Below are 14,938 nucleotides of genomic sequence, written 5' to 3' on the forward strand. Positions count from 1 at the left end.
TTTTAATTACTTTATATGACGTCATTTGCTGTCGTCTTCGTCTTCACGTATACGGTAATAAAATAATAATAATAATTTTTTTTTGTAGACTTTCGACTTTTTTTTTTTTTTTTTTTTAATTTTATTGTGTGTCGACGACAGCCTTGACACGCGAACGGGAGGCACATATATTCATTCTTCATACTAAAACCACGTCGATTTTTAAAAAAAACGTGTAATTAAAAAAACGCATTCGAAATGTTGTTAATTTAATTTAAATAATTGTAAAAATTATTTATTATAAAACGATAAATTTTTCGCATTTTATTACTCGTTTATTAAAAAAAAAAAAAATAAGAAAAAATTACCGCGCGTGTAAAATTATTAAAGAATACGATAGTAAAAATTATCATTATTATTATTATTATTATCATTATTATTTTTAATGCTAAAAAAAAAAAAAAAAAACTGTTAAACGTTTGTTGGCATTGAATAAAACGCACATCGACGATCGAATAGGCCAATTAAATAAATAATCTTCTCTCTCTCTCTCGTTTATGGAATTTAATGTCAAGAATCTAATCAAGTAAATAAATATTAAATTAATAATAATAATAATAATGATAAAACTACCGTTCGTTTGTTGATTAAAGTGGGGAGACGGCGGGAGGATTTTTTTTCATTTGATTTTAAAAATTAAATTTAAAAAAAAATTTTTTTTTTTTTTTCATAAAAATTTCGTTTGTGGTTGTTGTTGTTGTTGTCGTCGGACAATCGAACAAACGTCAATCAAACAATACGAAAAAATCATTAATGATTATTATTATTATTATTATTATTATTTTTCTTTCACGGTTCGTTTGTAATAGAACTTTGCAATAATAATAATAACAACAACAAACAAGAGATAAAAGAAAAATTTTGAAATTTTTTTTAATTAATAAAAAAAAAAAAAAATCGATGATGATAATAATAATAATAATAATAAATCGTATAAATGCAGCTTTCGGTTGACCTGTTGTCGTCGTTAATTTTTTTTTATTCACGCACGAAATGATTTTCATTTCCTGTTTCGTATTCTAACAATTTCCGTGAAGAGAGAGAGAGAGAGAGAGAAAAAGAAGAAGAACCACATGCGTGTTTATCATTTGATTGCAATTCGATAAACAAACAAACAAACGAACGAACAAACGTTTAATTGATTTAAATTTTATACGAAACGAATTGCAACAAAAAAAAAAAAACTTTCCGCCATTAAACAAACAAACAAACGAACGAACGTCATATTTTCAAAATTTAATTTTTCAAAATTTTTCCGAATAAAATTATTGATTAGTGACGAAATAATAAAACAATCGAAGAAAAAAAAATTGATTTTATTGATCTTTTGAACGCAGTAGTAATTATTATTATTATTATTATTATTATTATTATTATTATTATTATTAGTACGTTTTATTATTGCGAAAAATTTTTTGTTTTTTTTTGTTTTTTTTTTTTTAGAAACAAACGAACTTGAAAAAAACTTTAACCTCGTCGTCGTTAACGTTCTAAAAGAAAAAAATAAAAAAGAATTCGACAAACAAACAAACAAACAGTCAAACAAACAAACAAACAACAACAACAATCCGTGTGTATTGTTTTTTGAACCTTTCGATAGAGTAAATTATCGAAAATGTTTGTTAATAAATTAATTAATAATTAATTGATTTTTTTCACTTACCAATAATTTAACTTCATGACGATGTTGCATTATTATTATTATTATTACTATTATTATTATTATTGTTATTGTTATTTTCCAATAGAGTGATTGTAGATGACGTCACATCTTGTTGATTCGTATCCTTTCCCATTCTATCTTCGCTCGATTCTCCCATGAGTGCCCGGTATTTTTTCGCAATGGCTTCCCAATCGGCAACGTTTTCTATTCTCGTCGCATTCCCGAAACTCATTTGAGATCCCAAAGGACTTAAATGCACGACGGATAATGCGACGGGATCTAAAAAAGATAATTAGTTTTCTTCTGTTTACCTTTCACCGGAAGAATTTACATAAAGATGAGGTTCATTTTACCTTTCGGTGCAACTTGTCCTTTTTTAACTTTTGCCAACCATTTTGTGGCAACTTTCGTTCTCGGACTCACGCGAGATCTCGATTGTAGACCCATCATTTGTACGAGACTCGGTCGTTTTCTTTGAATGACTAAAAGAAAAATTCATTTTGTAATTAAAACCGTTCCCCCTCCTTCTCCCCTCCCCTCCCCCCGTAGTTAGTTACCTACCTTTCTGTTTGCAAAATCTTAGCAGTATTATTAACCATGTCGTCATCAAATTGATGGGTGATGGCGTCGTGGTTGTTCTGTGCATGTTCCTTATCAATTTTGCCAAACCGTATTTCCATTCGATATCGGATTGAGCTTGAATTCTTTGATACGTGTCGCTCATCATAGCAATGAGAAGGTTTATGAGTACTACCACGGATACCAACATGTAAATACCTCAACAAAAAACAAAGGAAAATTTATCAATCGGATAACCTTTGACACAAATAAAAATTTCCTCACGTGACTATTCACATTGAGTAAATTATAATAATAATAATAATGTTTACCTCCAGTTATTTTAAATAGTATTAACGTCCACCACGGTTGAATCGTAGTCCCTTGTAAATTTTGTGGCGTCGTTTGACCGAAAACGGCAAAAAAAAGTAGTTCGAACGCCATGAGAGGATTCATTCTCACTTGAAAAAAAAAAGAATCAATTATAATAATGATAATAATAAAAAGCAAGCAAGCAACAAACAATACGATGATGATGATGATGATGATTACCTTCTCCGAACAATCCCTGATAGGGATGAGGTTTAACATTTGCTTGAACTTGTTGCGGAGTGAGATTTCGAAAAGGTTGATTCAACGCGACGATGTGCATTGAAAATCCGAATACGAATATGGCTAAAACGGCCAAAAACCTGGCCAAGTCTTTCATGAGGTTGCCAATTATAATGGCCCATGGTCCGAACAAATAATGAAAAGATAAAAAATCTAAAATTTGTACGCAAGCAAGTAGAAAAGACAAAGCAAACAATTGATTTCTTAAATACATGAGAGTTGGCCAATATGGACGATCTATGAACAGTCCCAAAAGGTGAAGAGCGACTCCGAATATTCCAAATAGGAGGACGGCTAATTTTATCCAACCGAGACCCGATTTATCGCTCGGATTCGTCAATTCGTTTAATAAAAGACCGGAAAGCCAGACCAAAAGGGTCCATTCGTACCAGTAAGGCAACAGAGTGTTTCTAACGACCGGATAAATCGGCGTTATGCCGACCAACATTAAAAATAACATTAGGTAAATATGAGACGTTAAATAAGACATGAATTTGATAATTGGTACTTTGTAAAAAGAATGACCTAAGGGAAGAGTAAAAAAAACCCAAATCGGAGGACATATTATGAATAATAGGAACAAAAACATCAAACGCCATGCAGACCACATTAAGTTTCCTTTCCAGAGTTCCTGTGAAAAGAAAAAAAGAAATGTTCAGATATACGATGAATGTTGTCCGTCGGGAAACAAAAAAAATTCCGTGCCAGCCAGGATCGTAGGCATCCTCTCACCTGAAGATACCTTTGAACAACGGTATGCGCTATGACTTCCTTTTGTTCGTTTTCAATTAAAACATCTAAAAATTCAATATTCCTTCTATCTAACGCCGTTAAAATTCTTCCGGCTGAATCCGCTCCTGCTGCCAATGCCAATAATTCTGTTGCCATGGCTTCGCATTGTTTTCCAGCTTCAACCAAATCTTTAGATCTTTCTTTTTCCTAAATTTTACGATTGAAAAATAGTACTCTTATTTTTTTAAAAAAAAAAAAAAAAAAAAAAGGTATTAGTATTTTTTTACCTTCGTCGCAAGATTAACTAATATGGCGGAGAGTTTGGCAGCCGTGTCGACCGGAGCTGGAGAAACTAAAATAAATTCTTCGATGGGTCGATTCTTATTATTTTTCCCGCATATCATCAAATTGTAAACGAATCTTTTATCTTCCATCAAACTATAGGTATCGTGTTCTTTCGTCATCAAATATTCCAATACGTCATTGTGACCCTCGGAAGCTGCGAACCAAATCGCAGGGGATCCGTAATTCGTTTCCGATTTTGGTGATGCTCCCGATTCTACTAATAAACGAACGACGGATAGATATCCAGCACGTGCAGCGCAATGAAGTGGCGTCCATCCGTTCTTTTCGTAAAAAAAAAAATAAAAAAAAAAAAAAAAAATTTAACTCCACGTTGACAAAATGGAAGGGAAAACCAAAAAAATTTTTTTTTTACTCACTTTATCCGTGGCATTAATTTCCGCTCCCTGTCCGAGTAAAACCTCCACCATTTGATAATGACCATGCGTGGCAGCTATGTGCAAACCTGTTTTACCGTGATGGTCCGCGCTTTGAAGCATGTCCGCCGACCTGCTTAATAGCAAACCCACAACCGTAATATGTCCTCCGAAGCATGCCAAATGAAGGGAATTGTAACCCTAAAAAAAAAAAAAATAAATAAATTTTGATTTCGAAATGAAAAAAATTCTTTTTTTTTTTTGTTGGTAATAAAATTACATTTTCCGTCGTCGCTGCATCCACTTGAACTCCGGCAGAATTTAATAACAAACGAACAACGTTTTCATTTCCCGAATAAGAAGCTAAATGAAGTGGAGTCATACCGGACTCGGCTCCCAATTCTTCTACTAGTCCTACGCCACTCGGTGGATCAGATTTAACGGTAGCCGGAACGTAGGTGAGCAATTCACGAACGGTATCTAAAACCCCACCAGATTTAAAATGATATTTTCATAAATTATATTTCAATGAATGATTTTAAATAAATAATAGGGGGAGGGAGGGGGGCGTACCGGCTTGACCAAAGTAAGCGGCAACGTGCAAAGCAGTGACTCCGAGTTTTTTAGATGATACCCGCAACGACTGAGAACTTCTCATGACTTCCAAAACTTGTCCGTGTCCATTTTGAGCAGCTAAATGAACTGCCGTAAAACCAGCCTGAAATTGTTATAAAAACAAATAATAATAATAATAATAATAATAATAATAATAATGATTTTCCACAAGTGGGTGGCACCAACCTTGTTTTCGTCGGTACAAGAAGCGCCGGCTCTCACTAGCATTTTCACAACATCTGCATGACCCCCTTCCGCAGCCAATTGCAAGGGAGTAGCTTCCGTAATTTTATTTCGAGCAGCGATGACTCCTTGACGATCGAATTTCATCAATTCTTCCAAAACGGCTACGGAGCCTTGTATGGCTGCTATGTGAGCACAAGTGTTTCCATCCTAAAAAAAAAAACAATGATTGTTTTTTAGTCGTGCATGCGCGGGTGATGGGTAGGAAAAGGTATTGAAAAACCATGTTGCTTGCCTTTGTCGAGGCTGTGACCACGCTCGGATAATGTTGCAAAAACAATTGGACAACATCCGAATAATTATTCAATGCGGCAACGTGTATCGGTTTTTGACCGAGATCGTCGGTGGCATCGATGCTCGCACCCAATTCTAAAAGAAGTTTGCAAACTTCAATTTGTCCGGCTGCTGCTGCCAAATGAAGAGGCGTTTGTTTGCGAAGTGTCAAAACATCTATCATCGCGTTGTGTTCTTTTATTAAAAAACTAAAAGAATGACGAATGATATCATTAATTTATTATATATAATTAAAATGCTTCTTTGAATAACGACAAAATTTTCTAACCTAACCAGGTCAGCATAACCGTTCATGGCGGCCAAATGTAATGCTGTTCTACCAACTCTGGATTTTGAATTTATGAATGCTTTGTTTGTTAGCAAAGCATCGCAAACTTCTATGTAACCTTTTTCGGCAGCCAAATGAAGAGCAGATCTTCCCTCAAGGTCAAACACATCAACCCTTGCATGGTTGGCCAACAAATTGTTTACCAATTCCATATGGCCTGAATAAAACAAAAAGACAGATTTTTTGTAGAAAATCATTCAACACCCCCCTCCTCCCCGCGTTATGTTTTTCTTTTCGAAAGGTACTAAATCATTTGAAAGGACCTTTATGACAAGCAATGAGTAACGGTGTCCATCCGACAGCGGATTGTTTGTTTAACGCTTTTTGCACGTCCGTCGCATTCATTTGAGAAATCATTTCCGTCATGACGTCATTATTTCCTGCTTCGGCACAATAGTGAAACGCTGTTTCCAAAGCCTGCAATTATATTATTGTACAATTTTCAAACTCCATTAAAAAAAGAAATAAAATATTCACATGGTAATAAAATTAATTACATGTTTTGTCATGAGTGAAGAGTTTGCTCCACTTTCTAGTAAAAGTCTAACAACTTCTTGATCTTCAAGAGGGCGTTCCACTTCCGTTTTAGAAACTTTTGCCGCGTAATGCAAAGCACTTGCTCCATTATCGTTAACGGCATTTATATAACTTGTAGCAACCTCGGGCCCTTTTTTTTCTCTAACAAAATCTATCAGAAGTTTAACAACATCACTTTTACAACCTCTACAAAAAAAAAAGATTAACCATTTTGATTTTTTTTTTTATAAATAAAAACAAATAAAATTTTTTTAAACGATTACCTGCATGCCAAATGTAAAGGCGTTTCACCGAGTTTGTTTCTAAACAATGGATCCCCGTTATCTTCAAGCAACAAACTCAAAGTTGTCGCGTTACCGTATTTTGCTGCGACGTGAACGGAAGTTTCACCATCTTCCGTCGTTATATTGGGTCCTGCACCTGATTTAAGGAGCATTAAGGCACAACGATCACCATCTTTAACTCTCGATGCGATATGCAGTGGCGTTTCTTTATGGCTACCACCCGTTATGTGAACGTCGGCTCCGTAACCTTAACAAAACAAACCGTGAGGTTTTTTCATTTGTGCCAACATTTCATTTCAAAAAATGAATATTAAACACGACAACAAACCTAACAAAGTTTCAACGACCAAAGGTTTACAACTTTCAACGGCTATATGCAAGGCAGTGTAATTTTCATTTGTCGTAACGTCAACTTTTTCACCTTTTTGCAAAAGAGTGTTTATTATACCCACGTGACCGTATCGTGCTGCTGTATGTATACTCCTCGCCCCATCCTTATTCGGCATGTGTAAATAAACTCCCTTTTTAAATAACATTTGTGCACACTCGGAATGACCGTTGAGAGACGCGATGTGCATGAGAGTGCTACCATCTTTCGTCCTTTCAAAAATCGATGCTTTAAATTTATCGGCTAACAATTCTATTATGTTTGCGTGTCCATATTCAGCAGCCAAATGCATCGGAGTACGATCTGTAGAAAAAGGATTAATACCAGTTTATGTACCGGAAATGATTTTTTTTTTGTTGGACTTTTTGGACTCTACCTTGGTTGTCGACGATTGATGCGCTCGCTCTAACACCGTAAAAATATTTAACCAAAACTTCATCTCCTTCCGCTGCAGCTATGTGCAAAGCCGTTTGACCATCTCCCTACAAAATAATAATAATACTGACAATTAATATTTATGTAAAGAGTGATTTTCCGGTGAAGGAAACGAGTATTTACATTTTGAAGATCAATTGCTGCACCGTAATCAACGAGTATTCTAACCATATCGATATCCCTTCGTCTTGTTGCCAAATGAAGAGCCGTGTCACCATCGGGTGTTGTCGCACGAAGTTGATCGGCTGCTTGGGATCCTAATAATTCTCTGCACATGGATTGATTACCACTTTCGACGGCGAGTAAAAGTGGTATTTTACCTTTCTGAAAATTAACATTTATAATAATAATAATAATAATAACAAGATGCAATTTTATATTTTTTTCTTTCCAGAGTTTCTTTTTCTTATTTATGCAGACGAAAATTTTATTAACTTACAGAAAGTGCATCGAAAATTCCATAAAATCGATCTCGCATCATTTTTTTTATAAAAAAAAAAAACGTTCGGTTTTCATGTACGCGTTCGTTCAACAAACGATTCAAATACGATTAAGCGTTTATAAACGTTTTAACACATTCATTTATAACGTTTAATTTTTCATCGTTAATGACACGACAAAAAAAAAAAAGAAAAACAAATTTTTTCTATGAGTGTTTGACCGGCTATTATTTAACTTAAATTACAATCAAATTTTTCGTTTTTATTATTAACCATTAATTTATTTTTCCACGCAGTGTGACACCCATTACAAATTAACAATAATAATAATAATATTAATAATAATAATAATAACAATTTGCAAATTGCTTAATTATTACAAAAAAGTTACGAAAAAGGTCGAACAACGCATTACCCGCCGTAGGTAGGCAAAAAAAAAATATTTTGGAAAAAAATTCTTTTCCGCACTTTTTCCCTTCCCCCCCCAAAAAAAAAACAAAAAACAAAAACATTAATGATGATGATAATGATGTTAATATTAAGTAATAATAATAATAATAATAATATTAATAATAATAATAATAATAATAATTTACGTCGTAAACCAAAAAAAAAAAAAAATTATTATTAATAATTTCTACTTTGACGTTTTTGTTTTGTTTTTTTTTTGTTGTTTGTTTATTAAACCGTTATTAATTGTTTAAAAAAATGGCACAAACACAACAGGAAAATGTACAACAACCACAACAGCAACAACAACAGCAAATATTTTTTTCCCCCGAATAAATACTTTTAACCAAAATAAATTTTCTTTTTTTTTTTTTTTTTTTTTAAAATAAATCCTCGATTATTAACCGATCGACAACCGATTATAATAATAATAATAATATTAAAACGATGACGTCATTATATTAAATTAATTAAATTTCGACGCGAAAAACAAAGAAACATGTAAAACATATTTTATATGATTGTTAACAAAAAAAAAAAAAAAAAAAAAAAAAAAAGAAAACATATGAAACATAAAGTTCGTTCGTTCGTTCGTTGCCTTAGTAATATGTTATAAAAATTGATTCATTTTTTTTTTCTTTTTTTTTTTTTTTAATTATTACATGTAATAAAATTATATTAAGAATGTCTGTGTGTTTGTTTGTTTGATAAATAATACATCTCGTCGTCTGCTTTCGTAATAATAATAATAATAAATAAATAAAAGACTTACTGGTGAATTTTTATAATTTAAAGCTCTTTGAAAAGCCGTCGCCCAAGCTCCGCTCACGGTTGTTTTCCTAACAATCCCCGCATCCAATTTATTTTTTTTTATAAAAAAATTATTCGTTTCGTTATTACCCGTCGTGGCATTAACTTTACCCGACGGTATCCTACTACTACCACTACCGTATTCACTATTATTATTATCGAAATTGAAATTTTTGGCATTATCCGTTGTTTGTACGTTTGTTTCATTTATTTTTTTGACATTTCCACGAGTAAACATCACGTTGAAATAAACACACAAAAAAAAACAAAATTTTTTTCCTCCTTTTCGTTTTCTTTTATTACCTTTCCCTTATTATTATTATTATCATCATCATCATTATCATCATCATTATTTATTATTATTATTTATTTTTTTTTTGTTTTTTTTTTGTTTTTTTTTTTTCAAATTACCAAATAAAATAAAAAAAATGTTTTTAAGTTGGATAAGTCACGATAAACAATTTATTATTTAAGCATTTTATTTAATTTTAATAAATTGTTTTGTTTGTTTGTTTGTTTGTACGACAACCACGATGACGACGACGATTCGTTTTCTACGTTTGTACGAAAACGAAAAAAATAATAATAATAAAAAGAAAATTTTCAAACAATTAAACAAAAAAAAGGAAAAAAAAAAAAAAATTTCGATTCCGTTTGTCTTCTTCCTGTTTTTCCCTACCCCCCTCCTGAATGAAAATTTTAAAAATTCCTACCTGTTCGTCAGCCCCTTAATGATAACAAACTTACTAATTATTATTATTATTATTACGTATATTTTTTTGGGGGGATTTTTTACGTAAACTAAATGTAAAAAATTTTCACGAATACTGTTAGAATGTGTACATGTGTGTGTTTTCATTCTTATAATTCCTTACTATTTTCCTTTTACCCCCTCGCCCCCCCTTCGTCAAATTTATTTTCAAAAAGGGTTAAAATTATTTTACATCACGTCGTTTTGACATATTCCATTATCTCGTGAAATAATTTCCCCTCCCCCTTTTCTCCCCCCGCGTTTTTTGGTTTATCTAAAATAAATATCTCAAATATATTGAGAATATTTATAGATTATTAATAATAATAATAAAATATATATTAAACAAACGAAACGATCGTCACGGTTGTTGTGTATACAAACAAACAAACAAACAGACTCGTTCCTTAAAGAAAATTTCTTAAATAGTAAATTTAATTTAAGTAAGTAGATGATAATAACGAGGTGAGGGGAGGGGAGTGTAAAAATTCGGGTAGTAAGGTAAACGCATAAGAAGGAAAAAAAAAATTTTCTCGGGGAGTCGTATATATTTAAATAAAAAGTAAAATAAACCCTGGCGCCCCCTAAAAACAGAAAGAGAGAGAGAGAGAGAGAGCAAAAGAATTTTAAAATTCGTATCATTCTGAGACAGTAACGGTACACTCGAATTTTCCCCCCTTTCGTTTCCCCCCCTCCCCGTCTAAAAAAAATATTCTCCTTTCGTTTTTTTTTTTTACGCGGGGATCTTTATTCTTCCCTTCCTCCTCCCCTCTCCCCCGAAAAAAATCATCATCCTCGTTCGATGGGAGATTTAAAAAAAAAAAAAATTTTTATTTTATTTTTTTTGTTTTTAAACCCCCGACTACCCCCCCTCCTCTCCCAACCGTTTTCTTTCTTCTTTTTTCGGATTTGACCCAATTCGATATTCGAAATATAAAATTACAAAAACGATTTCTAGAAAAGCAGAAGAAAAAAAGAAAATAATAAAAATAAAAAAGTTAAAAAACGTAAAAAATAATAATTAAATAATTTCAATTCCGGGATGACGGGGGGGAGAACGAGGGGAGAGCAATGGGGGGGGAACAAAGAGTGGGAAATAAAAGGGGCGGTGCCTTGGAAATTTTCTTTTTTTTCTTTTTTCTTTTTTTTTTAATAACTTAAATTTTTCAAATTGCTGTAGGTGAAAACTTTTATTGCCACGGTAAAATATCAAATAATAATAATAATAATACTAATAATAATAATAATGATAATAATAATGATAATTTCACGGTTCAAAATGGGGCGTGGAAATTATAAATTTTTTTTTCATTTGACTCTCAATAGCTAAAATTTTATGTTACCAATATAAAAAATCGTTAAAAATTTGTTCATCGCTCTCTCTCTCTCTTTCTCTAACTTTATCTACCTATCTCTCTCCCTACCTCCCTATCTTTCTTTCTCTTTTTCTTTCTCTTTCTCTTTCTCTCTCTTTCTATTTCTTTTCCGTGTAAAAGCGATTAATAAATTCTTCAGCTTAATCAACATCATCAAAGTATTTTTTTTTTTTTAAAATTAGTAACGAGGGGAGACTTTTCCATTTTTTCTAGGAAAAAAAAACAATAATAATAATAATAATAATTTCAACGATAATAATAAAATCTTAACAACATCAAGTCGTTTCCGGTTGTTTTTCTTTTGTTTTATTTTAAAAAAAAAAATGACTTAATAGGGGAAACCACCGACCCTGCGGTATTAAAATACAAAATGGCAGGTATGGTTTACACCGTGTTGAAGGAATAGGAGGGGGAGGAGAAAGAGGGGGAAAGGGAAATTTTTTTATATAGCCGCCCTCGTTTTATAATCGCGTAAGGGTTGCGGTGCGGCTACTCCTTCGTTTGACCTTTAATTTTAATTTTTCTTTTTCGTGCCGTGACGTGTTAAATAACGTAAGAAAGAGGAAGAGGAAGGGGAGGAGTAGGAGGAGAAGGAGGAGTAGGAAACAAATCCCATAAAAATGACGCATAAGAATTTTGTTTTGTTTTTTCTGGAACAAATGGACGCGACGGGAGGGGAAGGTGGAATGGGGGGCGGGGAAAGACCGATCATAAACGAAAAAAAAAAATAAAAAAAAAATTTACCCCATCCGTACGCAATCGTATTTCTTTTCCAGCTGCGTTTAATAATATTCTTAATATGCTTGTCGCTGTACCCGTTTGTCTTGTGGCAACCATGTGAACAGCCGTTTGTTCTTTCATTCCACCCGTCACGTACACGTCGACACCTTTTTTACTTAACAATAATTTTATAACATCTTCTCTCGAATGCATGGAAGCTATGTGAAGAGCGTTGTAATTATCCTAAAAAACAAAAAAAATTTTTTTTAATTTTTCCACGTACAACAAACAAACAAACAAACAAACAAACGGCGTTTATAATTTAACGAAAGAAATCAAAAAATTTTTGCACATAAAAAAAAAATTTTTTTTTCTTTTTTTCTTGCGTAGGTCGTGACGAAAAGCATTTAAAATTATTTTTAATATTTTTTGTGTTGTTGTTGGTTGTCGTTGTCGTTTGTTTTTCGAGTACGATTTTAAATTGTAGGGGGGAGGAGGGGGAGAGGGGGAAAGAGAAAAACACGGCATTTTGCCACAGTGTCACGATGGTAAAAGAGATAGTCTAGATATCTTTAAAGTGAATTTTTCACACGCCTTTAATAAATTTTCCAGTTTTTTTTTTTTTTTTTTTTTTTTTTTTTTACGCTGTTGTATAATCTTTTGTTCATCTCGTAAAATCCGTTTATTTATTTTTTCGTCTGCTTTTACATTATTATTATTATTTATTCTCTTCTACGAAACGATAATTTTCGCGAGGAAAGAAAATTTAATCGTACGTACGAAATGTTGGCAACATTTTTTTTTTTCCTCGCAAATTATAAATAATTAAAAATTATTGTTTTAAACTAATAAAAAAATAACCGGAAACAACCACACCCGAATTTTTTTTAAAATATAAAATAATTATTTCCGTTCGACATAGTTTTTCATTTCTTCCCCCCCCTCACCCTCTCCTTCCCTTAATATTGCCAACACTACCCACCGGAAATCACAAAGGATTTGGTGAGAAGAAGAAAGAAATTTTTCGTTAAAGTAACCGTCATCATTTTTTTTTGTTTGTTTGTTTGTTTTAAACAAACGGAAACCATTCGGTTGTTTAACCGGTAAATTATTTTGTTGTTGTTGTTGTTGTTATCATACTCACAAAATTTCTAGCAGCCACATCGACTCCCAATTCGATCATTCTATCGATAAAAGTCGTGCGATTATCTTTAACCGCGTACATCAATGGAGTCATTCCAGTTATCTGCAACCAAAAAAATTATTATTATTATTATTATGATTGAAAACATATGACGTACAATTTATTATTATTATTATTATTACTATTCTCCCTTTCTTCTGTTGTTACGTAATTTTATGAAAAATATCAATCGGTCCTGTCGCAATTTTCATGACGCAATTTCTTCCCCCCCCAAAAAAAAAAAAAAATTTTTTTTTTTTTTATCAAAACTCGGGGAAAAAACCGTATGTTACTTCTCCATGAAAATTATTTTGGAATTCTCTGGACGACGCGTATGTATTTTAAAAAAAGGGGGGAGGCGGAAGAGGAGGAGACAAGGGGAGAGAGAGAGGGGAGGCGTCAGTTTTTAATTTAATTTTAATTTTGATGATAATATAACAACAACAAAAGGAGTTCTTATAAATAATAATAATATTTATATAAATAAATACGTTCCAGTTTATAAAGTCACGAATTAATAATAATAATAAATAAAGGTTGTAAGGTAGTAAAAAACAGGATAAAAAATTTAGGGCGAATAATGACCGAATTGTGTTAATTTTTTTCTGTGGGTCAACAGGGAAACAGCAAACTCGTGACTACTTGATAAATTTTTTTCGGTCGATAAAATGTAAATTTTTATTCTTGTTAAAAAAAAAAAAGTAGCACTAGTTCCACGTCACAGTGGAATCAATTTGTTTTTAAACCCCAATGGGGGGCGGGGGAAATAAAAAAAAGAAAACTCACGGGATCTACGACTCCTGAGAGTGGCGTGCTGTTAACATCATCTCCACCGGCAGCGACAGCTTTTTCAATCGCTTTTAATACTTGATCAACGGGGGGCCATTCTCCTCTCATTGCAAGTGCCAACAATCTGTGACTACCTTCTCTTATGCTGACTCCAGCACTTCCGGGTTTCACTACAAAAAAAAAAAAAAAAACGAAAAAAATAAACGATATGTTTAATGCGCTCATTATCTAAATTTTCCAAGAGTTTTTCCGGGAAAAATCAAAAGTTACTCTCACCGTCACCATTATTAGAAGTTTTATCGTTTTTTACATTCGAGTCTTTTTTATCACCGTTTCCACTTCCGGTATCATCTTCTTTCGATTCGTTATTACCATCTTCTTTTTTTTTACCGCCGCCACCACCGCCGCCGCCTTTTCTTCCACCCGTACCGGACATTTTAAGAGGGTTTTTCCGTTTTTTCTTTTTTTTTTTTTTTTAAATTTTCTTATTTATTTAGTAAAAAAAAAAATCCGTGGTAACATTTTCATTTATTTATTTATTAATCGTCACACACACATTAACCGTCGCGCGTTCGTTTGATGATGATAACAACCGTCACACACACAAAACGTTCGTTTTTATCACTTTTTCCCCCCGTTAAGAAAATTTCTTTAATTTAATAAAATCAAATAGAGAAAACAAAACAACAACAGCAACAGAAATTTTATTTTATTTTATTCTATTTCTTGTATGAAAACAACAAAAAAAAAAAAAAGTAAAACATGTTTATTATCGAGAGAACAACAGTGGTGACTGGTACAAAATTTTTTTTAAGACTGTTGGGAAAAAAGCCGTTCGCGAACGAACGGCGGAGGGTGAAAGACTTTCTTGCGTGGAACCGTTCAACTGAAAAAAAAAAAAAAAAACGAAACATAATTTTTCTCTCTCTCTCTCTCCCTCTTTCTTTCTTCTCCTTCCTTATTTCCCTCTCT

General features: G+C 32.5%; 1 protein-coding gene across 1 annotated transcript; it reads right to left on the reverse strand.

The window, feature by feature from the left end:
* Positions 1-1,715: 1,715 nt before the first annotated feature.
* Phum_PHUM154320 (ankyrin repeat domain-containing protein, putative) lies at positions 1,716-14,402 on the reverse strand (the record flags this gene model as incomplete). Its single annotated transcript, XM_002424765.1, has 23 exons — positions 1,716-1,981; positions 2,056-2,184; positions 2,264-2,479; positions 2,593-2,721; positions 2,813-3,503; positions 3,605-3,811; positions 3,892-4,230; positions 4,327-4,524; positions 4,604-4,803; positions 4,897-5,041; positions 5,125-5,331; positions 5,417-5,663; positions 5,744-5,960; positions 6,067-6,220; positions 6,301-6,526; positions 6,604-6,871; positions 6,953-7,315; positions 7,389-7,494; positions 7,571-7,771; positions 12,019-12,237; positions 13,139-13,240; positions 13,964-14,136; positions 14,243-14,402. The coding sequence occupies 23 exons, from the start codon at positions 14,400-14,402 to the stop codon at positions 1,716-1,718; spliced, it is 5,163 nt and encodes a 1,720-aa protein (XP_002424810.1).
* Between the last annotated feature and the right edge of the window lie 536 nt (positions 14,403-14,938).

Source organism: Pediculus humanus, genomic scaffold, assembly GCF_000006295.1.
Source record: "Pediculus humanus corporis 1103172107499 genomic scaffold, whole genome shotgun sequence".
NCBI classification, from domain to species: domain Eukaryota; kingdom Metazoa; phylum Arthropoda; class Insecta; order Psocodea; family Pediculidae; genus Pediculus; species Pediculus humanus.